We start from the raw sequence: 27,469 nt of genomic DNA, 5'->3' as shown, positions 1-27,469 counted from the left end.
TTACTGGAGAGAGTGTTTAGAAGAAACCCCCCTCTCTGACAGTCTCTTAGATGATATGAATGATAGTGATAACTGTCCTTTGGAGGGGGAAAAAGAGCAGAAGTCAGTTGAAATGGTTGGAGCTGTTGTTGTTTCCAAGAAGACACAAAAGAACTGCAAAGATAGAAAATGCAGCTTCTGCTGTTGACATTCACTTGCAATTGCACTGCTGAAACAAACACAGGCATAGCATATCGTTTTATTAGCCACTCTGAGACCTGGCAAACTTGTACTGGTGTCGGGCTGTTTAAGTTGCATCTTCAGTCACAGGCTTATGGCAGTGTTGCAAAATATACAGATTTAACTGGCTAAGCTGGACTCTCATTATAGAACAGAAGGCAAAAGAAAGAGGGATAGGAAAGGGAAGCAATAAGGTGGGAAAGGAAAAGGACACAATGGGGCAGTGACAAAGTCTCACTCCCAGATGGTGTTTGGGATTTAGCCAGAGCCCATGGAAGTTGCAATGTTATCTGGGTACCCTCTCTGCTCTGGTCTGGTCAAGATCTCTCTCAGGTTCAGGCAGTGAAAGCCAAATGCTATCCTGGTAAATCCCAGGGTCTCAGAAAATAAGGGGGGGATGGCAGCAATGATGGTGAAGGTTGCTCCTTTCTGTTCTCTGATCTTTCAGTCAGCCAGCATCGGGGTAAACAGCTTTCTTCCCCACCTCCAAAAGTTTCTTTTTGAGGTCCCCAAAAGGGAGTGATGGGTGGAATAGCCCACTCTTATTATTTTGTCTAGCAATTAGGACTAATTTCCGACACACCAGTTTGGGTTCATCGATTACCGGTCCAACACTTTTCTTGTTTACAGGTATAACCCTAATACAATCCTTGAATTATATCAGTAGCCTTTTTGTTTGGACTAATTCAGTCTGTCTTCCTGTGGCACTTTTTTCACAGCCACATTTATCGTTATAGGTTATTGTGACACTTCATACTTTTTTTATCCACTTTCACGCAGTTAGGCTCACAAGTGGGTTCGACCGACCAGGCCCCAGTCATTTCAATAGCGCTACCACCATATAAATAATAAAAACACAGAATTTGGAGCCTTAGAAATAATATATATAAGATTTTCTGGGGGGCCAAACAGTGGCAGTTTGCCACTGAGCAAAGTAAAGGGGCATCCCATGAGGCTCTTGGTGAGGAATAGAGCCTTAACAGTTACAGTCCCTCTCTGGTACACAGGGGTTATTTAGAGACTGCGCCTAAAGAACCATGGAGTCTATCTCCCCTGGTGTGACTGGCCCACTCAGCAAGCTGTATAGGAAGAAACAGTTTCAGCTCCTCCTCTACCTGCTGGGAGGCGATGTAATCCCCAGGTGTTGAACTGTGCTCTCCTGAATGGTGGGATTGCTGAGTTATAGTGGGGAGAGACTCCTTGCACACTTCCCTAGTTCTCTGCATCCCAGTACAATGAACTTCTGCAGTCTGGCCTTGCACTGATAGTTCCAGAAAAAAAATAATCACAGAATGACTTTGCCTAGGCTCCAAAAAGGTTGTTTGGTTGGGTTTTTTTTAAGTGTGTCTGGCTCAGCAGGGAGCCTATAGCTAACCCATGGGAGTCCTTGGGACCTCCTCTGCCATTCGGCCCTGCCCACACACATAGACTTGCATTGCTTTAGGTCTTGGTAATGGGCAAAAGAACAATAGTAGAGGGTAGCAGACAGAGAATTACGTGCTCTGAGTAAGCACTGTTCTCCGCAGTCCTTTATTACATGGGAGAAGGACGTGCCTGCACTAAAGTGGTCTCTTCATTTATATGTAAAGAAGAACATGCCCAATATTTTAGACCAGTCCTCTCCAGAAAAAGAAATTAAGTTCTTTCTAGCCCAAGGGCGATGGGTTCCAAACAATAATATTTTACCACTATGTCTTACAAAGCAAGCAGGCAGATACTACCTAAAAGTATAGGTCTTTGGGAAAGGAGAAGACTGAAAAAGTGTTTCTAAGTGACACTTTCAGAACAGTACTTAATTTTAAATGGGATGGGAATAAATGCACTGTAGTAGCAGGGCCCCAGGGATGTACATTCATTTTAGTAAAGTAAAAGTGACAGAGAAGATTGAGACACCATTCCTCATTAAACTTCAGCTAATGTTTAGGAAACATTATAGTTTATACTCTTGTTAGCTGCCCCTGATCTCACCGACAGAAGAATCAGTTCCTCTTAAGTCTCCAGGGCTACATTTCTGAAAGACAGCTGTGCTGATTCTTTAAAGTATGCTGGCTTGCTCCCTTCTGAACGTTAGCAAAGATACCTAACTTTGGTTTTTTCCTTTGATTGCATTAAATAAAAACTGTTCCTTGGGGTTTTGTTTTGTAGTCAGAATGACATAAGTTCCTCTATAGTCTCCATAATCTTTTTAGGAAGAAGACTAGAGTACTTTCATATTATTTCAAATAATTCATTTAGCATCTTGGGAATTTTTTAACATATATTAATTTCAAATGTATTTGTTTAAAATAAAGTTTTTATGTTGGGAAACTAATGCAGTAGGGTCTTAAATACCATAAAAATGATAACACATACCGTTTTCTCCTTTTAATAGAAAGTGTCCCTTTAAGCCTCTTATTCCGAAGTGCACAGAACTTAATCTGGTGCTTCTGCTAGAATGTTATTTTTATATAATTGTTCTGATCGCGCAGTAAAATATCAGGTAACAAAATGAGAATGTAGCATTGTACTAAGTTAAATTCACTTAAACATTTACATTTTTACAATGGGTTAAATACCCAGTACAAAGTCTTGCTTTATTATAGAAACACTTTATCCAGAAGGTGGATACATTTTGCTGTTAATAAAAGTTTATTCGCAAAAAGAAAAGGAGGACTTGTGGCACCTTAGAGACTAACCAATTTATTTGAGCATGAGCTTTCGTGAGCTACAGCTCACTTCATCAGATGTATACCATGGAAACTGCAGCAGACTTTATATACACACAGAGAATATGAAACAATACCTCCTCCCACCCCACTGTCCTGCTGGTAATAGCTTATCTAAAGTGATCAACAGGTGGGCCATTTCCAGCACAAATCCAGGTTTTCTCACCCTCCACCCTCCCACACAAATTCACTCTCCTGCTGGTGCTAGCCCATCCAAAGTGACAACTCTTTACATAATCAAGTCGGGCTATTTCCTGCATAGATCCAGGTTTTCTCACATCCCCCCCACCCCCATACACACACAAACTCACTCTCCTGCTGGTAATAGCTCATCTGGTGGTGAGAAAACCTGGATTTGTGCTGGAAATGGCCCACCTGTTGATCACTTTAGATAAGCTATTACCAGCAGGACAGTGGGGTGGGAGGAGGTATTGTTTCATATTCTCTGTGTGTATATAAAGTCTGCTGCAGTTTCCACGGTATACATCTGATGAAGTGAGCTGTAGCTCACGAAAGCTCATGCTCAAATAAATTGGTTAGTCTCTAAGGTGCCACAAGTCCTCCTTTTCTTTTTGCGAATACAGACTAACACGGCTGTTCCTCTGAAATCTAAAAGTTTATTGTAATTTACGGAGCGCTTACCCCGCTTCCCCCCCCCCCCCCAGTTTTGGGGGAGAATAAACTGAATGACAGTTTGCATTGTGGACAGAAGGAAGCAGAACAGGGTAAACTCCTGAAGATTCAACCGTACAGAATATGAAACATCACAAACTAAGGCCCCATTCCTTTAGTCCCAAGTCCAGTGAGATGCTTCACAGTGGGTCTCATCTTTAACACCGCTATGTAGACTTTCCAGTTGTTTTGGCCAGAAGGCCCCAACACAGCAAAGAACTTAAGCACATGCTTAACTTGAGTAGTCTCACTGAGTAGTCTCACTGAAACCAATCTAATTAGGCGTGTGCTTGAAGTGCTTTACTGAGCTGAGGCCTATAGTGCCCTTCCTGAATAGAGATGCTTAAGCATGTGCCTAACGTTAAGCACATTTTAAAGTTGCATTGTAATTAATGGGATTTAAGCATGTGTTTTAAAGCTAAGCCCAGGCTCAAGAGCGGAGAACTTAAATATGTGCTGACATGTCTTTAGGCCTATGTAGGGATCAGGTGGGCAAATCCCAGAAGATAAATCCTGCAGTTGCAGGGAAGTAGTCATTTGTGGATCTCCTTACCCTACACTTTATCCTCTTCCTTTTATTTGGTTATGAGACAGATGTGTTATGATTCCCAATTCCAGCATGGTCCACCTTTCTTTGACTCACTCGGGGTTGGTTGGTTTGGTTTCTGTTCTGTATGGGTAAAACATAAACTATAAAGTTTTATAGAATTTTTAGCTATAAAGTATTTTCAGTAGTATAGTGCAGTGTGTAGAAGTTGTCTGATCTGAACTGTCTGTAGTGTATGTTTTATTAATTTTATTATCTTATTTCATTTGTCTTTGGTGGAGGGTAGCAATAGTCAGTGTTTCTGCTCCCATCTTAGGAAAAATGTGTTTATTAGTGGCTTCTGTTTTCCAGGGATATGAAATTAGAAGGACGTTGTGTGCCTACTGGAGGAGTGTGTTTAAAAGAGATAATTGGTCTTGAAGGTGTGGAACTAGGGGCTGATGGGAAGGTAAGAATGTTAGCTTATTAGATCTAATTTTATGATGAAAATGTAAAATAACTAAAGCCAAGTTCAAATTACATGTTGCATTGTAATCTACATAATGTAAAAGAATAGGGTATAATGCGGTACATACTGAATTATTATAAAATGAATGAAAAAAAAAAGTGTGCAAGCTGTCAGTGCAAACCAACTAGTTTTTTCCTGAAGAAATCATCCTCTGGTCATAATTAGGGCTACAAATTATTAGTAAATCCAATAGCACTGCTCTGTCCTCAACAGATCACGTCACAGTGTATTGACTGGTGTTAGAAAATCATGTGTTAGGCAATTACAAACAGCATTACAGCTTCCTTTTTTATTTTAGTGAATCTTATACGTAAAATATAGCCGTAACTTTACTTCTGTGCTGTGTGAATACCTCAAAAATCCACAAATATTTGCTTGAATAAAAAAAAAGAATTCTGAAACTTTGGGGAAACAAATTTTTAAGCTCAGAGAATATATGACTCAAATGCAAGTATTTGTGCTGAAAACCTAGTTCAATTGGTACGCATCCAAGGAGTAATAGAAACAATACCTTGCTATTTAGTTATGATTTGTATTGTGATAGGGCCTAGATGCCCCAGCCTCATTGTCCTAGGCATTGTACACACACATAGCAAAGAGATGGTCCCTGCCCCAGAGATCTTACAATCCGTGACCTATATGCGCAATCAAAACTAAACACTGCTCACATTTTGAATTTGATATACACACAATTAACTGCTTATAAACAAAAAATTATTTTTTGAAATTATTCCATGATTAATTTTGAACAACAAATACATTTGTAGAGCCCTTCAAATCCGTGGCTATCTGCTTTATATCCGTGGATATCTGCATCCGTGGACTGTTTTTGTGGATTGAATACGGATGCAAATTTTGTATCCGTGCAGGGCTCTATACCTTTGAGAAAATAATACCTGCATCCTGTTAAATACGTAAGTAGATAAAAAAGGAAATTAATCAAATAAACTATTCACTGCAAATCCTTCATTCATCTTTATTCCACGTTGATAGGCAACAGATTACCTGCAGCATACCAGTGTCTAATATCTCCCACGCTAACCAAGATGTTAGGAGGGAAAAGTAGCTTCAAAAGCATTTAATCCTGAAACAACTGATACTGCTGCTCAAGCAAGTTCACTCTGGTCCCAGCGGTGCTGGAGAACCTGTACACAGGAATGCTATTTCAGGAAAGAAATTGTGGAAATCTGCTACAACTTTCCTAGGAGGGGGGGAAAAAAGCAGGTGAGGCCTTATCCAAAATCTACTGAAGTCAATGTAATCCTTCAGCTGACTTCAACGGACTTTGAATTAGGCCCTTCATTAGGATTTGGTAAATATAACATATCCGCTTTTTTTTTAAAAAGGACATAACATGTATGCAAAAGCTTTTCAAGATGGATGAACTGATCACACTGAAAGGAAAACAAGTGGCTGGTATTAATCTGTGATTAACTCAAAATCCGAAACATAAAAAATTGAATTTGATAGTAAATGCCAGCCACGCTGCATGGTGTCCCCAATTTCAAACCCGATCACATCAATTGGATCCTATTAAGGCTGAGTTGTGTGATTAACTATGTGCCTATTCTGGCTCTTTCTGTCTAGACTGTTTCTTACACACAGTTTCTATTTCCAACCAATGCCTTGGGAACACGGAGAAACACAATTGACTCCACCTCCTCCTTCTCCCAATTTCGCAATGCAAGCCATCGTAGCCTTTCCTTGGCAAGAGCTAACAGCACGCAGGGGAGCATTGACACAGGTAACTTCATAGGAGTTATTTATTTTAATATCCCTTCTCACACTTGCTATAGGAAGTTCTTCACACTGTTGTTTGCTGGGGGGAATTTTTTTGCCTTTTCTTTTTTTTAAAATGAAGCAAAATTCAGTCTCCAAACAAAGTAACGGGTGATGTAGATGGTGGAAAAAACCTTTCTCTAGTTGCCCATACTTTGCTTAGCCAAATTGGTTTAAAGTTTATAGAATCTCAAACAAACAATATTACTGTGGCATGTAGCCCATTACCATCTTCCCACCCACCACTCTCACTTACTGGGACTCTCTCAGTGGCTGTCTTTTTTTTTGATCATCATACATAAGGGCCAACTTTGTCTCTCTCTAAATTACTGTGGAAGAAACAGATGTTGGTATCAAAGTCATAGTTGTAAAAATCTTACTTGTGGCTTTTTGCATTATGGATAATGAAGGCTGCATTTTCAATATCAGAACAAACAAGGCGATGTCACCTTTTTTCTCCCACTCTCCCAAAAGTAGCTATACGTTTAGGGTATCTTTACATTTTACCTGAAGCAACTCAAAAGGTCTGTATTAATAGGAGAAAAATCAAGGCAGATGCTTTATCATATTCACTTGCTGATTAAAAAAATTTGAAACTCTTCCCCATGTCCTTGATCTGGTTTTACCACGTGTACCTCTCATCTAAGTATGGAGGGGTGTGTATACTGTAATGTGAAGATCAACATTTAGATGGCAAAATTCATGGCCACACTATGTAAACTCACAAAGAGTTGTGAATTCAGAGCTTGGAGAACTACAGATTATATTAATAAACGGTAGGTTCAACATCTTTCTTCAAATTATACTGTCATTGGAGCTTGGGGACTTTACATTCACCACAGCTTTAATGTATACATGGGTTTGTCACACACTTCTGTGTATTTAAAAGGAATGGCAAGCAAGAGAGTTTATGATTTTCAAAGGCCTAAGAGAAGCAGGCACCAAGCTATTATTCAATTTCAACAGGATTTTGTTGCCGCTATCTCCCTTAGGCTCCTTCAGAAGTCCCAGACAGAGGTAATTTTGTCCATTGACTGAAAACTTGCTTGCTGCATATGTTAAGTCTAAGACATTTCTTGATGCAGTTAATTGTTCAATCACTTTTTTATATGTTCTTTATAGGCAGTGACCTGGGAGACTATATTGACTATGACCCAAATCTTTTAGATGATCCTCAGTGGCCATGTGGCAAGCACAAGCGGGTTTTAATATTCCCTTCATATATGGTGAGTAACACTTGATAATAGAGTAGTTAGTAGGTACATTTTGATCCTAGTGGTTAGGACTTTGAAATCTCCTGCTTAAAATCATCACACACCATTTATACCTCCTAACAGCAGCATTTTGGAATCCCTTGCTCTAAATGACGAGGGACATGTAAAAGTAGGTCCATGTGGGTGTTATAAAAGTAAAAGCTTTTATTACTGCTTAATTTCATGGATATTTTAGATGTAAGTCTTGTTGGTTAATAATGCATTTATTCTATTCCGTCTTTCAGTGGGTTACTTTTATTTCCTCTCCTTGGCACTTATTTCTCATGTAAATGTGATATCTGTTGCTCCTAGTTTCGTATGAAGCTGCACAAAGAGCGCGGTGTTTTTTTATTCCTGCCATCGCTAGGGTAGAACTCTGGTTTCCAGCAGGTTCTTTGACGGTGTTATATAGGCTGTTCTCTGTTTTGGCATGGGTCGCTCTTTGTAGCCTCAAAGTAAGAAGGAAACTCCCATCACTAGCATAAGCCTTATATTTTCCATGATGTCCAAAGCTGTAATAATTCAGGCTCATAATTCTGCCCATCTCAGTATTTTATGTGAGAAGAGAAATGGTTCTGCAGCCTTCTGTTTCTTTTTAATTGCATCAAGTTTACATTATCCTTCCTAGAATTTGGTGCACATCTTTTGATTGGGGGGGGCAGTCTTGCAACGTGCATTACACAAGAGTGCATGTGCCCATGCACAGGGCATCCAAAGAAGGTGAAACAATAGGAGAAAAATTCAGACTCCCCCCCAAAAAGGCAAGTTTACATTTATAACTATGTATTTGGATAGAGCTGTATGGCTTGAAATCTCAGAAGAATTGGTCCATAACAGAAAGCTATTGGGTCAAGTATTGACGTAGCTCAAAACAGGTCGTCTTGATACTAGTACACGAGCAGCTAAGCATATGCTGTGTAAAGTTTCTTTTTTCCCCGACCAGTCTTTATTTGATAAACAGGATACAAGTGTTCTCTTTCCACCCATTACTTCTTCAGACTAACACGTTGTGTGCTCCAGTCAGAAGTGATGTCTGCTCCTCACTGCCAGACGTTTTCCAGCTACTGCATAGAATGGTTTGATTTAGTTCTGCCGCTCCCTTTGTGATGACTGATCTGTCCCTCGAAGGGACAAATGTAGAATCTCCTCTGCTTTACTTCCTGCTATTTTCACTCTAGGAGCTTGAGAGGTATTTTGGCTTGCACCTCATGGCTAGTGAAATCTAGTGGGGAAAATACTGGATCTGTTTTGAGATACCCTCTCTGTCAGGGACAGTGAAGCAGGGAGGTGTCAGGGATGGGACAAGGCCATCCCAGTGATCCTGTGCTGCTACAGCAGTCCCTTGGCAACTATTGCAGATGGACATAAGTTAGAGCAGCCTACAGGGGCTTTCCACCAGGCACTGAACTGGCACCTGGTTGTCTGAGATATCAGGGGAGTGCAGAAATTGCATTCAGTCACTTTGGGCCCTACACTGGATGCCGTTCAGCCAGACCTGGGAAACAGAACCCTGGTATATATTTTTAATATACACATACTGAGAGCACACAGATATAAAATTAATACTGGAATATGATGTTTTATAAAATGCCAGTAAACAGGATGTTACACTGGAAACGTGTTAATTTTATAGAATTAAATTAACATCACTCCATGTGACATGATTTAGGGGGATGACTTGCCTGAAAGGATTGCAAAATCTGGCCCTTAGTTTTAAACATTGCACACATTTTACTAACTCCTAGGCAGGTCTTTGAATGATAATAAGTTTCTAACGAGAACTACCTGCATTTTGTGCTGCCTTGTCCTCAGATTTATTAAACTAGTAAGTGTTCAAAGTGGCTTTTAATAGAGGGAACACATCCCCACTGTCCTCCATCAGTTCAAGCCTCTATCTCAATAGGAATTTCCTGTATACATGCATCCTACACATACATTTATATATCCACTGTGCTACAGGCCCAATTTCTGATTGAAATAACAAGTCATTTAAGATGGTTCGTTTGTGTAACCAGACAGTGATGTACAGACTAGGGGATAGTCACTTGACTATTTTTCCCCCTATAGCGTACTGGGGGATTTGCTGCCATGTTTTAGAAATGGATGAAGTGTCTTGAACAGAGGAAAATTGCACCTGTTCATTGTGAAGTAGATTCATTAGAGGGCTGCAATATCTCATTTGTGATAGCTATCCTAGATCTTTGAATGTACTCACTTTTTCTCCCCTGCTCATCTCAGAAAGTTGCTCTAAGCACCCAAGACTTGGTTCATTTCTCATGTCCTTTCCTGTCCTGGTAGCATGCCAAAGTGATATTTACTTACATGTTCTTTTATCTTACTGGTTATTCAATCTCCTCCCTTCCCCCCTCATCTTTATAAAGCTATGTACAACTTCCCTGCAGGCAAGCTGTTCGAAAATGGTAATGAGTGACAAAACCTCTCACCTCCCAAACTGCCTCTTCTGCAAAAAAAAGTGTGCACAGTACAGGCATGGGGCCATACGTTCATCATAGCGTCCAAGTATCTGTCACCTATTGTAGATTAAGATGCTGTTTTGTCTGGAGACTTCCGAAAGAGTGTATATAAATAACAAATGCTTTTCCACTTCTTTGTACAATGAAGCTGGGAAAATGATACCCACTTAATTAGCTCTCTGTATAATTCATAGTATAGTCCGTATAGCCAAACCAAGTGATATGGTAAAAAGATGTGAAAAATAGCTTAAAATCCAATAAATGAAGTTGGATTTGTACAAATGCATGGAACAGGAGACAGTCTGGTAGTTCACAGTGCTCTGTTAATATAGCTGACTGTGTTGGAAATTTGATTCTGAGGATGCCTCGGTAGCCTTAAGAAAGGGAAAATGCTAGATGAATGGTGTAAAAGCTTTATGGTGCCTATTTTTAAACATAAAGGAGATATTACTCTGTATGCTGATTATCACCCAATTAAGCTGACATCACATGCTATAAAAGTGTGGGAGAAGATTACTGAAACGGATCTGTGTGGAATGGTTGAAATTTGGAAATGTGCGTATGGATGCATGCGAGGAAGAAGCACAATGGATGCCATATTTGTGCTACAAATCCTCATGGAAATGTTTGGAGTGAAGAGACAGCTCTTGGTCTTTGTGGACCTGGAGAAGGCATACGATCATTTACCAAGAGAACTAGTTTGGTGGCATTTGTGGTGCGCCAGAAAGATATGTTCATCTTACCCAGGATATATATGATGGTGTGACTACTGTGGTCAAAACTAAATATATATATATATAGCAGAGAATTTTCAGTAAATGTTGGCCTACATCAGCAATCAGCGTTGAGCCACTTTTTGATTGCGGTTGTCACGGAAGTGAGAATTTATGAAGGGAGAAGCCTTGGAATAGGTTTTCACTGATGACTTAGTGATATGTGTGGAAGATTGACAACTTTGAACTGGCAACATACTTTTGAGCCGGATGGGCTTAGAGCAGCTGTTCTCAAACTTTATTGCACTGCGACCTCTTCAAAAAACAAAAATGACTACACAACCCCAAGCCACACAGGGCCCCACAAAGCTAAGTTGCATGGTCTTTGGCTTCATCCCCTTGCAGTTGGCTCAGGCTTCGGTAGGGCTGGCATTAGACTTGCTGGGGCTCAAAGCAGAAAGCCCAAGCCCCGCCACCCTGGGCCGAAGCCCAAGTCCCACTGCCCAGGGCTTTGGCTTCAGTCCTGCATAGCAGGGCTTGGGCTTTGGCTTCAGCCCTGTGTGGTGGGACTTGGGGTTCAGCTTTATGCCTGAGCCCCTGTGAGTCTAATGCTGGCCCTGGCAATCCCATTAAAATGAACTCGCGACCCACTTTGGGGTCCCAACCCACAGCTTGAAAACCACTGGCTTAGAGTGAATGTTGTAAGACTGAGGCTCTGAAAACTGAGGGAGAAGAACTCTGCCTGTGATATTCTTTATGATGAGAGCTTAGAATAGGAAAACAATTTAAATACCTAGGATCAGTGGTTGCTGATGATGGTGTCCTCATGAGTGATGCCTGGCATTGTACTACAGCTGCTTGATGCAAATGGTGGGAGCTGACCCCAGTTTCTGTGACAAAAAGATGCCAATAAAGATAAAAAAATAGTGTATAAAACTGTAATTCGACCCATCTTAATGTACAGAACAAAGACTTGACCAGTCACAAGGAAGGAAATTATTATGCTCTCCACAACGGAAATGAAGATGTTGAGTTGGTCAGATGGTTTGACACTCCATGGGAGAAAATGAAATGAGGGGCCTAATACAGGTTGCCCCAGCTGAAGACAAGTTAAGAGAGGCAAGGCTATGTTCGTATGGACATGTCCAGCAGAGCCCCAAGAGTTATGATGCTAGGATGGCTCGTGAAATGATTGTTGACAGAAGACAACCAAATGGGAAGACCAAAAACTTGGTATATGGAATCAATATCAGTGGACCTTGGAGAGACCAATCAGCATAAACGCCTGGCCTACTATCATGAGTTTTGGAAGAAGGCTATAAAACTCGCTGATCCTGAATAGGGAAGTAGAAAGAAAGAAGAGGAGGATGCCTTGATATTAGATAGCAACACAATCTACATAGTACAGCAGTGTGTTTTGCTTTGAAGAGCTATCTATCCTGTTCTGAGGAAATGTGCTGGAACATCAGCATTGATCAGAATCCTAGCCCAGGCAGAGCCTGGATCAGAGGTATGGTGAAACTTTAGGCATTTAAGATTGGCTGTGTTTCGAAAAAGTTCTCTGAGAAATGTGTCTAGCCGCCTCCCACCACATATATTTGAAACTGCAGAAAATTCAACTTCTTCCTTTTGGCATCCTTTCCTTCCTCTTTTCTTTTACCCATTGCTACCATTCCCCACTGTGTTCCCTACAACCTTCTTCTGATTCATAGATATTAAGGTCAGAAGGAACCATTATGATCATCTAGTCTGACCTCCTGCACAACGCAGGCCACAGAATCTCACCCACCAACTCCTGCAATAAACCTCTCACCTATGCCTGAGCTATTGAAATCCTCAAACCATGGTTTAAAGACTTCAAGGTGCAGAGAATCCTCCAGCAAGTGACCCGTGCCCCATGCTACAGAGGAAGGCAAAAAACCTCCAGGGCCTCTTCCAATCTGCCCTGGAGGAAAATTCCTTCCCGACCCCAAATATGGCGATCAGCTGAACCCTGAGCATATGGGCAAGATTCACCAGCCAGATACCCAGGAAAGAATCTCTGTAGTAACTCAGATCCCACCCCATCTAACATCCCATCACAGGCTATTGGGCCTATTTACCATGAATAGTTAAAGATCAATTAATTGCCAAAATCATGTTATCCCATCATACCATCTCCTCCATAAACTTAGCAAGTTTAATCTGGAAGCCAGATAGGTCTTTTGCCCCACTGCTTCCCTTGGAAGGCTATTCCAAAACTTCACTCCTCTGATGGTTAGAAATGGTCATCTAATTTCAAGTCTAAACTTCCCGATGGCCAGTTTATATCCATTTGTTCTTGTGTCCACATTGGTACTGAGCTTAAATAATTCCTCTCCCTCTCCAGTATTCCGCTGTATGGCCTCTGTTACTATTGTGTGTCAGGATTTTGCCTCTAAAACTATTGACTGTCTAAGCCAGTGGTTCTCACACTTATTGAATCACGCCCCCCTTCTGCGTGTCTGTAGCCTTTACGCCTCCACACACAAATACTGCCCAGCCAGAGTGGAGAGCAGTGGCTGCTGGCCAGGGGCCCGGCTCTGAAGGCAGCACCATGTCAGCAGCAGCACCCAAGTAATTCTTTTCACGGCAGACTTACCACCACCCTTAGTTGTGCGTTGCTGCTGCTGCCACCCTGGGGCTGACGGCTGGAGCCCCACCGCCGCCTCCCGGTGAGGGATCTGGGCAGGGAGGAAGGAGAGCCTGAGCCCAGGGTGAGGGACTGAGTGGTGGGGAAGGAGAAACCAAGCTGCCTCCGGGTGAGGGATTCGGTAGGGGAGAAAAACCCAGGCAGCAGGGCTCCGGCTGTCCCCTTATCCACTCCCCCCACTTCCTAGGTACGCTCAGCCCTTCTGCACGATCCCCAGCCACCCGGGGCTGACAGTCAGAGCAATTTAAATAAATAAATAACGTGAAAGCGCACAGCTCGCGAGTGCGCCTCCCTTGCCACATTCCCTTGCCACATTCCCTTGCCTACCTTTGGAGGCACACCCCATTGTTTGAGAACCGCTGATCTAAACACATGTCTTTCGTTAGATGGGCCTTAAACTCCTGTACCTTGAAAATTCTCACTGCACCACTGGAGCAGTATCAAATAAGTAGCTTACCAGGAGCGTGTTCTTTGGTAATCAGGACCTTAGTCTATACTTTAAAAATGCATTTTCCATCCCTTTGTTCTTGCAGCAGAACCCAGACAGTAAGGTCCCAATGGTGGACAGTCCAGCTGAATTGCAGGTTGGGGGGGAGATGGGAATGCTATTTAGCATCTCTCTCAGAAGTTCCCATCAGCAGACTCCTATGTAGCCCAGCCATGGTTTATGGCTGGCCTTCTCTGACAGAACTCCTGGGATATGGATGTAGCCGTATTGCTGTCTACTCTCCCCTGGGGCTAAATCCCCTGAGTGCAGAGTCCCTCTAGATCTGAAGCGGTGGCCGAGAAGGAGTTCTGCAATTATAATTCTGAAGGGTAGTTAGTGCCATGATAGATATCTAACCTAACAAATTGAGAGAACTAGTGTCCAGCTTGAAACAACAATTTTCTGGGCTTTTTCTTATTGATTGAGCAAGATTGGCAAGTCTCATTTGATGGTATAAGGTGTTTTTTCTGTTTCCAGTTCTAAAGCTTAGTAGTTACCCAGCTATCCTTGAGTACTTCATTTTGGCAATTAAAAAATGAAAGTTAAATGATTATTGGCAAACTGCTCCTCAACAATTCGAGTCAAAACAGCAGAGGGTATTATTGGTCAATACAGTTTTGTTCTGCAGAGGTGGCCACAGACAAAATAGAACTTTTGAGGAAAATTTGGCCCTGTGCTACCCTCTTAATTTAATGGGGGTATGGAGGTCCACAGAATCTCTGGGTTCAAGCAAGCAGTGCTCCATCTGAACCTGAGCAGTCATGATGGGGTCTGGAGTCCCCATGAGCCACACACACACACAAGTTGGGAGCAACTCAAATCTACTGTTCTAAGCAAATTATGCGCAGCCCTTAGTCCTAGAAAGTTAGTAGCATGGCCCTCAATTTTGGACAGTGCTGTTATGCTATGTTTCCAGAACAAGTGTCAGGATTTGAGTTAGAAAAAAGATTGCTATCCCTTATTATTAAGGCTACGATTTAGTCATGGGTATTTTTAGTAAGAGTCATGGACAGGTCACAGGCAATAAACAAAAAGTCACGGCCCATGACCTGTCCATGACTTGTACTGTAAATACCCCGAACTAAATCTTAGGTGCTTGTGGTGGGGTGCGCTCTAGTGGATGCTGCTGCTGCTCTGGGGGGCCGCTCCAGTGGACACTGCTGCTCCTGAGGGAGGTGGGGGAGTGCCCAGGGCCCCCCCTCCGCTCCCGGACCTCTGCTCCAGGGCAGGACCCGGGGCCAGCTGCCTGGGGCTGCCTGAGCAGCGGCTGGCCCCAGGGCCACCCCAGCTGCTCAGGTTGCCATGGGGTCAACTGCATCAGTCGCTGCAGAAGTCTGGAAAGTCCCAGAATACATGATTTTTGTGACCTCTGTGAAAGACTCACAGCCTTAGTTATTGTAGAGTGACACTTGAGTCTAGTTCAAGTAGCATGATCATAGACCATACCACAATTATCTGCTGTAAACATGTCCGAAAAGATCACTTTGAGGGTGGTGGAGAATTATGGTAAAAACAGCTCAAATGGTATACTGCTAAAACTATCAGAAGCTCTGACGTAATGCAGATCAGATGCTTGGTAATGAGTTGCAACAAAGCCTCCAGGTTGGTTTCCTGCTGCACGAAATAACGTTTTCTGTAGCTTTCCTTCTCCTCAACCTTTGATTTTTGCATAATGGTCATTTACTATGACTGTGGACAGAGGCAAATTCAGAATGTACAACTGTCCCAAGCCACTGAAAGGCATGCACCTTTGTGATAGAACAGAAGATCTCCTTTTCAGGATTCTTTAAAATAGCCTAAAACACAGTAGTAATTAACATAATCATTCAACTGTTTAAAGAGGAGAGAGATTAACAATCATGACATTCGGCAGGTCATGTTTCCTGACTGAACTCCTCATTTATGCAGGGTCACCAATGTTTCTTTACCCTTGCAGTAAGCCACTGTATGAGTTATGCAGACTGGTTTTTACAGTGATTCCTTTATAGTAGTAATGAAAGGAATCTCTATGACCACATTTAAAATTCTCAAGTCACCTGTGTGAGTGTCACAGTCAGAGCCACATAAGCTATTTGATGTCCATAGGGCAGAATTCCACAGTGAGTACACAAGAGGTTAGCAGGATGCAAGAGGAGGAGCTGCAGAAGTTGGGACAACTTGCTAAAAATATTGTACCCCATTAGCTGTTCTGCTTCAGTCAATCCTAAACCCCTTAGTGAGGAGGGTTGGGAAATCCTGACCTCAATCCAAGTATATTATTAATTAGTGCTGAGCTATGTTATTTTCGACTATCAACTCTCATGGTTAAAGCAAAGAAATGGGCATCAGGAATTCTGGGCTCTATCGCCTGTCCTACTCCTGACTTGCTGAGTAACCACGCACAAGTTACTTGTGCTCTCTAGCTAATTTTCCCTGCCTGTAAAATGGGTATAATATCTACCTCAAATGGTTGTGGGTCACAATTCTTTAAGCAGTTTAGGCCTGATCCAAATGTCTGTGGAAGGACTCCCATTGAGATCAGATGAAAGATGTTGGATAATTGTCAAGTATTATATCGTATTTGGGTTTGTTTTCTTTGTATAAAGTATGCCATATAGAAAATAAAAGTGTATCTTTGGGGCATAGCAGATAAGGCTTATAAAAGAAGGTTCTGGTGAGTGGGTGCCCTCCAACCGGTTCTAAAACAAAGGCTACATACTGTGCAGAGTCCAAAACTCCACTCTCTACTGACTTTATTAACAAAAAGCAATAAGAAAGTTCAGTTCAGACCTTCTCCCCTGACTTGGCTGCCTCTAGGATTTCTCTCCCCTCTTTGTAGTGCTACTCCCACCTCACTTTTATCCAGGCAAGGCAAGGAACTGCCTGCCTCAGAAAATAGGCAGAATTTACTTAACCCTTTCTGAGCAGGATCAGCCTCTGCTGAGGTTAGGTAAAGGTATAACAAAACTAAATGGCCAGAAGCTGAAGGTAGACAAATTCAGATAAGAAATAAGATGCACGTTTTTAAACAGTGCGTGCAGTTAGTTTTTGGATCAACTTACTAGGAGTGTGGTGTATTCTGTTACTTGAAATCTTTAAAAGCAAGATTTTGATGTCTTTCTAAAAGATCTGCTATAGCTCAAACAAGTTATGGGCTTGATGCAAGAATCACTTGGTGATATTCTATGCAGGAGGTCAGACTAGATAATAATAATGGAGTTTTCTCACCTTACAGTAGAATGGGCATGTTCCCAGCTAGGCCAGCACATTACACATCTGAGAACTTTATGGAAGGTCAGCATAGCAGATGCCTTACAGTACATGTGAGGCAAGTTTGCAAACCTGGCATAAAATTCAGGCAGTAACTTTTCGAGCAATGAGCTGTTTAATCTCTGGTGTCCCAGAATTAAACTATGGTATGTACACAAAGAGGGCAGGGATAGACAGAGAAGATTTATTTGATTTGTTTCTTTGGATCCATCTTGCTGGCAACTTGGTTAGATGCTAAAGCTGCGGGTTGGCCTAGAACCTCCCTAGTAACTTCTCTCATTTGTTGGGCATGCAGAAAAACTCAAGACTGACTTAACGTGCCAAACAAGCATGCATCCTGGAATGAATGTGTGCATGGTTCTCAAGGTGATCGCAGGTTTCTGTTGTGCTTGCTCTGTCTAGCTGAATGGACGATTGCCTGCCAGGGTAAATAGCTACCATTTCAAATGCACTAACGCCAGCCCATCTGTAAGGGTTTGCACTAAGAATGCATAATCAGTTGCTTAGCTTCACTACGGTAACTCTTATCTTCCAGAATACTGCCATTGGCAGGGATTTACGGGAGAATGTGTGGAGGGGGTGTTTATGGGTGGAGAGGGGGAGAGGTTTAATTGGAAGACTTCTCAATGCGCTTTTTCTTTTTAGTTCCCTCCCATAGCTATACCTTATTCGTCCTTTATGGCTTCTAAACAAAGGCAGGAAAGATTACTACTTACTCCTCTCCTTTCTCCTTTAGCCCTGGTCTACACTGGAGGGGGGGGGGGGGAATCGATCTAAGTTACACAATTTCAACTTGAATAACGTAACTGAAGTCGACGTACTTAGATCAACTTACCATGATGTCTCCACTGCGGTGAGTCAACTGCTGCCGGTCCCCCATCAACTCTGCCTGTGCCTCTCGCAGCGCTAGAATACAGGAGTCGATGGGAGAGCACTCAGGGATTGATTTATCGCGTCTAGACTAGACGCGATAAATCTATCCCTGCTGGATCGATCACTACCTGCCAGATTGGCGGGCAGTGAAGACATACCCTTAGAAAGTGTAGTGAGAACAGAAGGGCATACGTGGCTTTTTCTAGGATTGTCATGTTGCCTTCTATATGAAAAGCTGATTAGAAATAAAAGGATAATTACATTTTCCCCCATACCACTCGTTAGTTATCTGAAAATAACCCAAATTTATACTCCTCTTCAGGTGGCGTAGGCTTCCATAAGGATATAATATTGCTAGGCTTAATCTTTTAAATAATCCTCATGGGCTGTGAGAACCAAAACAGGTTTACCAATTGTGCCTGCCAGTGGTGCATCTTTGCCCCCCCTAGCATTGTCTGGGGAGGAAGCCAAAGATTAATCCATTTTATAACAAAACAGGAATCAGAAAAGATATGTTATCATTGGCTTGATTGGGAGGCAGACAGGACACACTATGTGGAATAAACATTTTATTAAGATAATGTTTAAAAAAAGTTAACAATACAGAGTCTAAGCGTGGAAGTTTCTGGTTATCTGGGAATAACGTACAGATTATCAAGGGGTGCAGACTTTGGTTTAAAATTGGATGGCATAAGGAATACATAATCTGCAATATCCCCGATTTTGGGTAGAAAGGTTAACGGGTCAAAGTCCAGGCATTGAGATATGGGGGTATGTTGTTCATATAATGGCTATGTTCAGGTGTGGAGTATAATGAGTGGATACGATGATGAGGATAGATTGACCCTCATTTGGTGAGATTTAGCGTTCAGTGAGTTTATGGTTCCAGTTCATATGGTCCAAAGGAAAAAGTCTCTTGCTCCCTTTCTCGTAGTCGATGCACAATGTTGTTCCGGCTCACGCCTCCTGGTACTGTCGGTGGCTGGTGATGTGTTTGGTGTAGATGTCCCCGGACCATCGGATGGTGTCTGAGACCATGAGGCGCCGCCTGAGCCATCTACATAAGTGATATACCCACATGCCGTGGTGGGGTGATCAGGCAGGAGGCCAAGTACCTGTAGCGCTCAAAATACAGTTTTCTCACAACAGATGCATGCCCTGGATTGTATGTTTTGTATTTTTATACATTTCTGTATTAGACTTTGAGAGCAAAGAAGAAGTCTGACAGATCAGGACCAGCCATTCATTGCCCCGTAATTTAGTGAGTTAGAGTTTCTCTCAATCATGTCCATTATTCAAGTGAAAACAGTTTAATTAAAAAAAAATCAGGAAATCTCTGCACTTTTCCCACATGAAAGTTTGAGCATTACTGATTTGGCCAACAAAGTAGTGACAGAGGAATTTGGGAAGATCTTAAAGACAGGGGGGCAAGAGAGGCAGTTTTCTAGATAACAGATTACACTCTGGCATCCCCCTCAATAGTCAAGAGTTCTTTTAGAATCATAGACTCATAGACTTTAAGGTCAGAAGGGACCATTATGATTGTCTAGTCTGACCTCCTGCACAACGCAGGCCACAGAATCTCACCCACCCACTCCTGTAACAAACCCCTAACCTATGTCTGAGTTATTGAAGTCCTCAAATCGTGGTTTAAAGACTTCAAGATGCAGAGAATCCTCCAGCAAGTGACCAGTGCCCCATGCTGCAGAAGAAGGTGAAAAAAACCCAGGGCCTCTGCCAATCTGCTCTGGAGGAAAATTCCTTCCGGACCCCAAATATGGCGATCAGCTAAACCCTGAGCATGCGAGCAAAACTCACCAGCCAGACACCCAGGAAAGAATTCTCTGTAGTAACTCAGATCCCATCCCATCTAACATCCCATCACAGGCCATTGGGCATATTTACTGCTAAATAGCCAAAGATCAATTAATTGCCAAAATTAGGCTATTCCATCATACCATCCCCTCCATAAACTTATCAAGCTTAGTCTTGAAGCCAGATATGTCTTTTGCCCCCACTGCTCCTCTTGGAAGGCTGTTCCAGAACTTCACTTTTCTGTCACATAGGGAGAATCTCTCACTGCTTGGTTACAGCAGAACTCCTTTAATAACAAAAAGGACAGGAGATCTCACCAAAAAGAAGCTGTCACAAAGATATTCTTAAAATTATTCAGATTGACTAAACATTGCTTTTATCTGCTTACTAACACTCTAAGCTAAGTTCTACAACCTTGTATTACATTGAATTCCCTGCCATTTAGGCTTATGTGTATATTTAAAGAAAGATGGGATGTAATTCTCTATTTTAGAGGGACTTCAAAAGGACACTTCTGGTGCAAATTCTGAAGAGGCAAAATAGTTAAACTTGAAAGAAAATCAGCAGTGTGCTTCAGAACTGAATAGAGCCATGCACACAAAACTCAAGTTCATTAAATCAATTACTGTAATGATGTAGGTCTTTGCTTTGTCCTAACAAGAATACTTATTAACTGGGCTCCATCCACCCACATATTTGGAACTCATTTTCCACATGTCATTTGAAAAATGATCTTAACATGTATTTTTACTTTTGTGCTTGTTTGCTCTGAGCAGTTGTCATTCTGGATTTCAGTTCACTTGTTCTGACAGAGCAACCACAAATTCTGTTTTGCTAATTCAGATTATTTCCCCAAAGTCACCATTTGATTTTTTGGGAGTGATCTGTTAGAGATTACGATAACTAATCCATTTCTACTGATCTGTTGTAGACTACCGTAATTGACTATGTGAAGCCATCAGATCTCAAAAAGGACATGAATGAGACCTTCAAGGAGAAGTTCCCTCACATCAAGTTAACCCTCAGTAAAATAAGAAGGTACTGTGCAGAATGACATGCAATTTAAGCTTGCCACAGCATGCAACTATAGTCACATTTTAGTGGAATTGTTGCCACTGACCATTAAGGAAATCACAATAATAACTGATTTTCAGAAACAATGACCTTCAAAGGCACAGAATAAATCAGACGCTTGCTTTGACTCGTGAGCAGAGTAAATAAGACAGGGAAGTCTAGAGTCTGTTTCTGGATATAGAATTCTTGCCAATTAAGTAAAAAAAAAAAACAAAAAAAACCTAAAGGGATGGTGGATGTGAGCTGGACAGCCACTATATTCTGTGGGCCAGGATGATGACAGAAAATCTCAGAGCTCATGGTACTAAAAGCTTAGTCGGACTTTAAGGAAGGGGGATATTAGATTTTGTCTGTACCCAAATAATGCAGCGACACGGTAGGATTGGGTTAGGAAACGTTGAGATAATAGACTGTGATAGAGATGACCCAGCACTTACCATTTTAGAGATAGGGTTTCCCTTCTACTCAGCGTTGCAGGGAAGATGTAATAAGGAATTGGTGCTTATACCACTATTTCCAACACAGCAGGCTAGAATTATGATTTCACTGTCGGATGCAGCTGAAGGAGCTGCTCATTTAAGAGGGAAACACTTTCATTTGAACCTTCAAATTATTATTATTTGCTAGTCCCCAGAGCGTACTTGATGCTTTGCAGAAGTAACGAGGGAAGGAGTACCGGAATAGTTTGAAGAGCTTACCAATTAAATGTGACAGGATACAAAATGTGTCAGACAGAAAAGGGGAAAGAGGAGAGAAAAGGGCAACGATTACAGTAATTTGATCACAGCTATTCAGTAAGGCATGTGTATCTTAATGGTTCTGATACATCATTTTTAGTGATTTAGTAACTTGCTTCTCATAGCTGAAATGCCAGAGTGAATATTTATTGGGGGATTTGATTTATATTAGATAATAGCACATAAAAACAGAAAGATACCAGCCATGTAAATTGCACTCCCCCACCCACCCACCCAACTCCTGTTGGCTTGTGCATGAAAGTCCCTCACAGGAAAGTTGTTTTAAAAGAAAGCGTCTCTTGCTTTAATCTGTGCATTCTGGGTCAGCTCACACAGCATGTCTGTCTCTGTGTTCTCTTTCCTCAGCCTCAAGCGAGAGATGCGCAAACTGGCTCAAGAAGAGTGTGGTTTTGAGGAGCCCACTGTGGCCATGGCCTTTGTCTACTTTGAGAAACTTGCTCTCAAAGGGAAACTAAACAAGCAGAACAGAAAGCTTTGTGCTGGAGCGTGTGTCCTACTAGCAGCCAAAATTGGCAGTGACCTCAGAAAACATGAAGTTAAACATCTTATAGATGTAAGTATCCTTAGGCTGCTAGTGTTTTCCACAGCAGAAGTTCCCAAACTCTGGTTCTCAGAGCTGGATAACAACATGGTCTTGGCAGTCCTCATGGCTTCCAGTTGCTAAACCAGATTCAGATTTAGACAACACCTAAATACGTCCTTAATATATGTTGTGTGTGCGCGCGTGCGCACATGTGCAATTCTGATAGATGCGCCAGGGAAGTTACTTCATCACAAGAGGAAGGGGGTGGTCAGTGCAGTCACCAACTGGCTGGGAAGGTTAATCAATGCGACTAAATGGCTGCGAGGTCTCCACGAGACACTAAGACAACATGGTGTGCCTGATAAAGAAATTTGAGACTCCCCCAATTCTATAACTCTGGTTTCATTCAGCAAATTCAATTTTCAGGTGATAGAATGCTATTTCCATCACAGCACTTGATGCGTGAATCACCTTCTCCAGAGTTAAGTGTTCTCTCTTCTGATCCTTCCATAACTAGGTTTTAATTAAATAAGAGAGGGAAGAAAATGTTCTAAGGCTCTGATCCAGGAACTACTTAAATGCGGAGCTTGTATAACTACAGAAGAGCTGAACTAGAGGTCGAGGGCCAGATCCTTGGCTTCAGCCAAACACATGGTGCTTGACCCAAGGGAATTCAGGAGCGGGGAGGGCAGAAGTGGCTTAAACCACCTTTTATGTCAGCTTGATTGAGAACATTGAGCTGGTTTGGCAGTCCTCTTAAGTTAGAATAGCCTCAGGGCAGCTGAAAAAAAAGACTGCAGCAGCAGCTGAAGATCTGGTCCTGGGACAGCTTCCCCTCTGACGCTCTGACTGAGTGGATACTGAGCTTCCCTTTAGGCTTGGTTGTTCACTCTATCAAAGTCAACAAAAGTCTACCACAAAGTCAACAAAAAGTGAAATGGGCAGGTCAGAAGTGGAAAAAAAATCAAACTCCAAAACAGCTGACTGCATTCCACTAGTATATAAATCCAAGAGAAACAGCAGAACAGACAAATTATAGCAGAAAGTCACCTATGAAACCAGTATCTTCTCCCCTTGGGGGTAGTGCAGCTTCCATTCTTCATGGTTTGATTATTGTTGCACATGTCACCGTGTGCCTCTGAGGTATTAAAAGGCTCAAACAGATTTAGTATTAATATGGGAATAATTTTTTTTTAAATTCCTTTTTCTCCCCACAATAGTGTAGTACAACATACCGTCTCAAATCACAACAAAAACCCCACAGTCATCAGCTGAGGACCCCTCTTGTGAATAGATGTAATTAATAAAATTATCTGGCAGATGTGATTATTCTGTTAGGAAAGTCACCAACATTTGTGTCAAGCTTTTGAGAGGGAGTACGTGAGAGCAGTTGTGCCTTACCTCCCTCAGAGCCTGATTTGATAGTTGTTCATGGCTCAATAGTCACTGCAAGAAAACCAGATTTAGTTTTTCTGCTAAAAGAAAGAAATGGAATGAATGAAAATGCCACTTGTGCACCATTTATGGCTTATTAAAAAAAAAACACCCGTTCAGGTGAGTTTCTTAAAGTGAACGAACTGCCCTTCTAGTAAGAAATTAGTATGATTTCTGGTAGCTGGTTGCCTACGGACTTATTTATTAAGCCTCAAATTGGACTTTTTTTTTTTTAAAACTTATCTGTGTTACAGAAACTGGAAGAGAAGTTCCGACTGAACAGGCGAGAGCTGATAGCCTTCGAATTTCCAGTGTTAGTGGCCTTGGAATTTGCTCTCCATCTGCCTGAACACGAAGTGATGCCACATTATAGACGTTTGATCCAGAATTCCTAGCACAGGCTACCCTTCCAGGAAGGGGTCTTAAGACTGTTTCTATTCAGCATTATCAAGCTGTAGTTACTACTGGAAATGCAAAAATAGGACTCAATACCAAACTTCTCTCTCTCTTCAAATACACAATTTTTCCAGCAGCAAATGGGGAACACTGCATTGAATTTCCTAAGACTCTCAGACTAAATTAATTCATGTAGTGTTTACTACTCAGAGCAGGTGAGGAATGAGATGCATATTAATGAAGAACTAATAACTGATGCCAGAACTGGGGGGGGGAACAAACTCTTACCACGGGGACCAAAGGAGTAAAATTAGTTACCCATATCAGTCATGCAAGAACAAAAATTAAACGACAGCCTCCATTCCCATCTGTCTTACAATCACCTGTACACTTTGCAAGCTAGTCAAGTGCATTCTTATTGTGCTCTGCTACAGACTTGCTCCGACTTACAAAATGACTTATTAACGTTGTGGAAAAGCTTTTAAAAAGATATCTTCACTGTGTCAAAAAGAGTGTGCCAATTTATTTTTGTACCTGCTATTGGAAGTGCACTTTTTCCTGTGGGGTGCCTGTGTGTGTGACATTGATTTGGTTTTGGTCCACGTGGGCTGGTTTGGCTTTTTGAGAGGATATCATTTACTGATGCTGAAGACCAAGGGGACTTTCCGTGTTTACTTCTTGAAAACATAACTACTGGAAAAGTAGTAAATGGGATCATTTTTGGTCACTTGTTTTTTATCCCTGATTTTTCAACATCTTTTACCTTTCTGAAGATTACACTACAACTGCAAGAGATGAATCAGCAGCTGACCATATGTTTCAGTCTTGCATATGGTAAAGAGGAAAGCATTTAGTTTGTGATTTACATGTAATAGTTTTTAAATGTCTTGTGTTAAGCCACATGCATATTTTTAACCTTCGCACTTTTCCCACTGTGGAGATGGTTAGACTTGCACTTTGTAGTGTTGTATTTCTGTGCTCTATGTTAGAGTGCATAAGCAGCACATTTATTGTGCTACATCTTAAACAGTATTTTATAAAATCAAGAGTAGGGCTGAGCAGTATAATTGGTGTCTTAAGGCTTTGATAGGGGAGACGCCTCATGTTGGTAAATTTTAGTTTTTAAATATAGTTGACTGCAAAATTTAATCAATGGCCATTTAAATTGTTACATATGGTCCAGTACCTTTATAGACATTGCAGTACTGGAGTTTTAACAGTTTGTTTTCTGCAATTTACATGGTTCTGGCTGGACAACCAGAAAAGCTGGACAGAATCACTCTAGCTCTCCAGTATTATATATGCTATGCTCACATGCTGAAGGACATGTATTAAAGAATTAAATTATTTTTATATATCTATCTATAACTGATGCCCAACCTACTCCAACTTCTGATCCACTTGATCCCCATCATGCCTGAAACAAACTCCAATAAAATCAAATACTTAACCTCTGTGGTGTACAAAAATTAATCTGAAAACAAATCTCAGCTAGGAAACTCCAACTGCAGCTTTATCTCTATATGTTGGCGAGGGTTTGTTCGTGGTATGGAAATGACAAAGGAGTGGGACAAACAAAGATATAAACACACTAATCTTTGCTTTCACTTATTTTAAGCTATTTGATGTTTTCCTCAGCTATACCAGGAATCACCTCAGTCAAAGGTCCTAACAGAAATGTGAACCAGTCTTTTTTGTAGCCCTATCCCTTTAATCCTAGCGTGGCAACAAGAACAGATGCCTGAAAAGATTGCTCTGTAGAACATGGAAAGGTCGTAGAAAAAGAGTTAGGATGAATAGGAATTTTGTTGCTCCTTCTCCATTTTAAAAGAGTTACTTACAAGTATCTCAAAACTGCAATAAAACGTCCTCTCTGTAGACTGTATATAAAAACAAAAGTAATTAGATTCCAACCTGATTTGGAAAGAGGGGGAGGAGAGAGAATGAAATGGTGCCTCTAAGATGTGCTCCAGCATTGCTCATTCACTGGAAAGACATGACACTAGGTTCCCCCATCAGACATGCTACTGTTCCTTGATTCGGCCAGCCTGCTCCATTCTTCTAAGGAGGCAAACAACTGAAGAACACAAAAGGCCTGTGCAGAATTTGTTTTGTAATGATTACATTTCAATACGCTGCCTGCTTAGTCATGTAGTAGGCCAGTGTCAGATGCACAGGTTCACAAACCAAAACAAGGGTGGCATGTCTAAAATTAATCCTTTCAGCCTTGCCCGGGTCCCTTTAATTTAAATCATGTATGTAAATTCCAGCTTTTTTCACTAAAGAGCTTTGTTGTTAATAATGGGACTGTCTAAAAATACAAGGAAGTCTTACCTGTGTATAAAAACTTCATTTGCCTTGAGTTTGGTTTTCATATTGCTTTATAGTTTGGCTGGGAGAAAGGGTATTGTAACTGCAAAATACTGACTGAAGGATGACAGCAGTCACTAGAGATGTTACTGAATCGTGTTTTCATGTCTATTGTCTTTGCTAATGCTACCTAGCCCAGCTCTACAGTTTACATAGGTTTCTGGGTGAAATCTGATTGCTGGAGACTTTCTGCTTTTATTTGGAATAATGTTCAGCTACAGTTTGGATGTTGAATAAATATTTAAAAGATAAAAATGTTGCACTGTTCACTTAGGAACATATAAAGCCATATTGATACTAAACATCAAAGCACAAAGCTTGGGTCAGTATAATTATGGTTAAGCCAAAGGATTGTATTTCCCCTTTCTCTCCCCAGGCCTGTGAAGACACAAGCTGAAGTGATAAAGGAAATCTGTACCAAACAAAAAATTATGATTGTTTGCCTTTGTCTTGTACAGAAATGACAGCCGATTCACAAAATTTTAGTTTTGATTTAAAGTGGGTCAGGAAATAATTCATTCCATATCATTCATAATATTTTGGAATTATGTAACATACACTTTACCATAAGAGGTTTAAATAAATAAAAAAGCAGGTATGTTCCCCCAGTAACAGCAAGTAAAACTATTCAGTGCTATCACTTGTGTGTTGAAGAGGGGTTTTTATTGCAGTTGTCGTTGTCTTCCTCTGGGACATAGAAAGCTACTTGCTTCTGCTGCCATTTCTGACTATATTTATGATTTGTACAAATTGTGAATTTTCTGTTCTTCTGTAACTTGCAAGAAGGAGGAAAGAAAAGCACTCGCAACTATCAAAACCTTCAACCCCAAACCCATTGTCAACATAGGAACATGAACTTACGTAAGCCCTAATGTTGAGCTTCTTCTAAACAGGTGGACTTTTTTTACACTGTTGACTTCAGAGGGGCTCCAGGCTGGCACAGTGATCT

The 27,469-nt window shown here is 41.4% G+C and overlaps 2 protein-coding genes across 4 annotated transcripts in view; one reads left to right on the top strand and one right to left on the bottom strand.

The window, feature by feature from the left end:
• Positions 1–26,775, top strand: part of CABLES1 (Cdk5 and Abl enzyme substrate 1) — a 114,379-nt gene extending 87,604 nt beyond the window's left edge. Inside the window, exons 5-10 of the mRNA XM_048840454.2 lie at positions 4,495–4,591; positions 6,239–6,395; positions 7,553–7,656; positions 20,897–21,003; positions 22,143–22,350; positions 24,009–26,775. Coding sequence (XP_048696411.1) covers positions 4,495–4,591; positions 6,239–6,395; positions 7,553–7,656; positions 20,897–21,003; positions 22,143–22,350; positions 24,009–24,149 — 814 coding nt within the window. The 3' untranslated portion in view covers positions 24,150–26,775. The remainder of the gene's footprint in view (positions 1–4,494; positions 4,592–6,238; positions 6,396–7,552; positions 7,657–20,896; positions 21,004–22,142; positions 22,351–24,008) is intronic.
• SLC35D4 (solute carrier family 35 member D4) overlaps positions 1–27,469 on the bottom strand; it is a 140,387-nt gene that overhangs the window by 1,920 nt on the left and 110,998 nt on the right. Inside the window, exon 14 of one of the 3 annotated variants that reach the window (XM_048840464.2) lies at positions 18,141–18,183. The exons of the other annotated variants lie outside the window; for them this stretch is intronic. The gene's annotated coding sequence lies outside the window, so the exon portion shown is untranslated. Of the gene's footprint in view, positions 1–18,140; positions 18,184–27,469 lie in introns of those variants that run through there. 3 annotated transcript variants of the gene reach the window in all.

Source organism: Caretta caretta, chromosome 2, assembly GCF_965140235.1.
Source record: "Caretta caretta isolate rCarCar2 chromosome 2, rCarCar1.hap1, whole genome shotgun sequence".
In the NCBI taxonomy this organism is placed as follows: domain Eukaryota; kingdom Metazoa; phylum Chordata; order Testudines; family Cheloniidae; genus Caretta; species Caretta caretta.
This window is presented reverse-complemented; position numbering and strand designations above follow the sequence as displayed.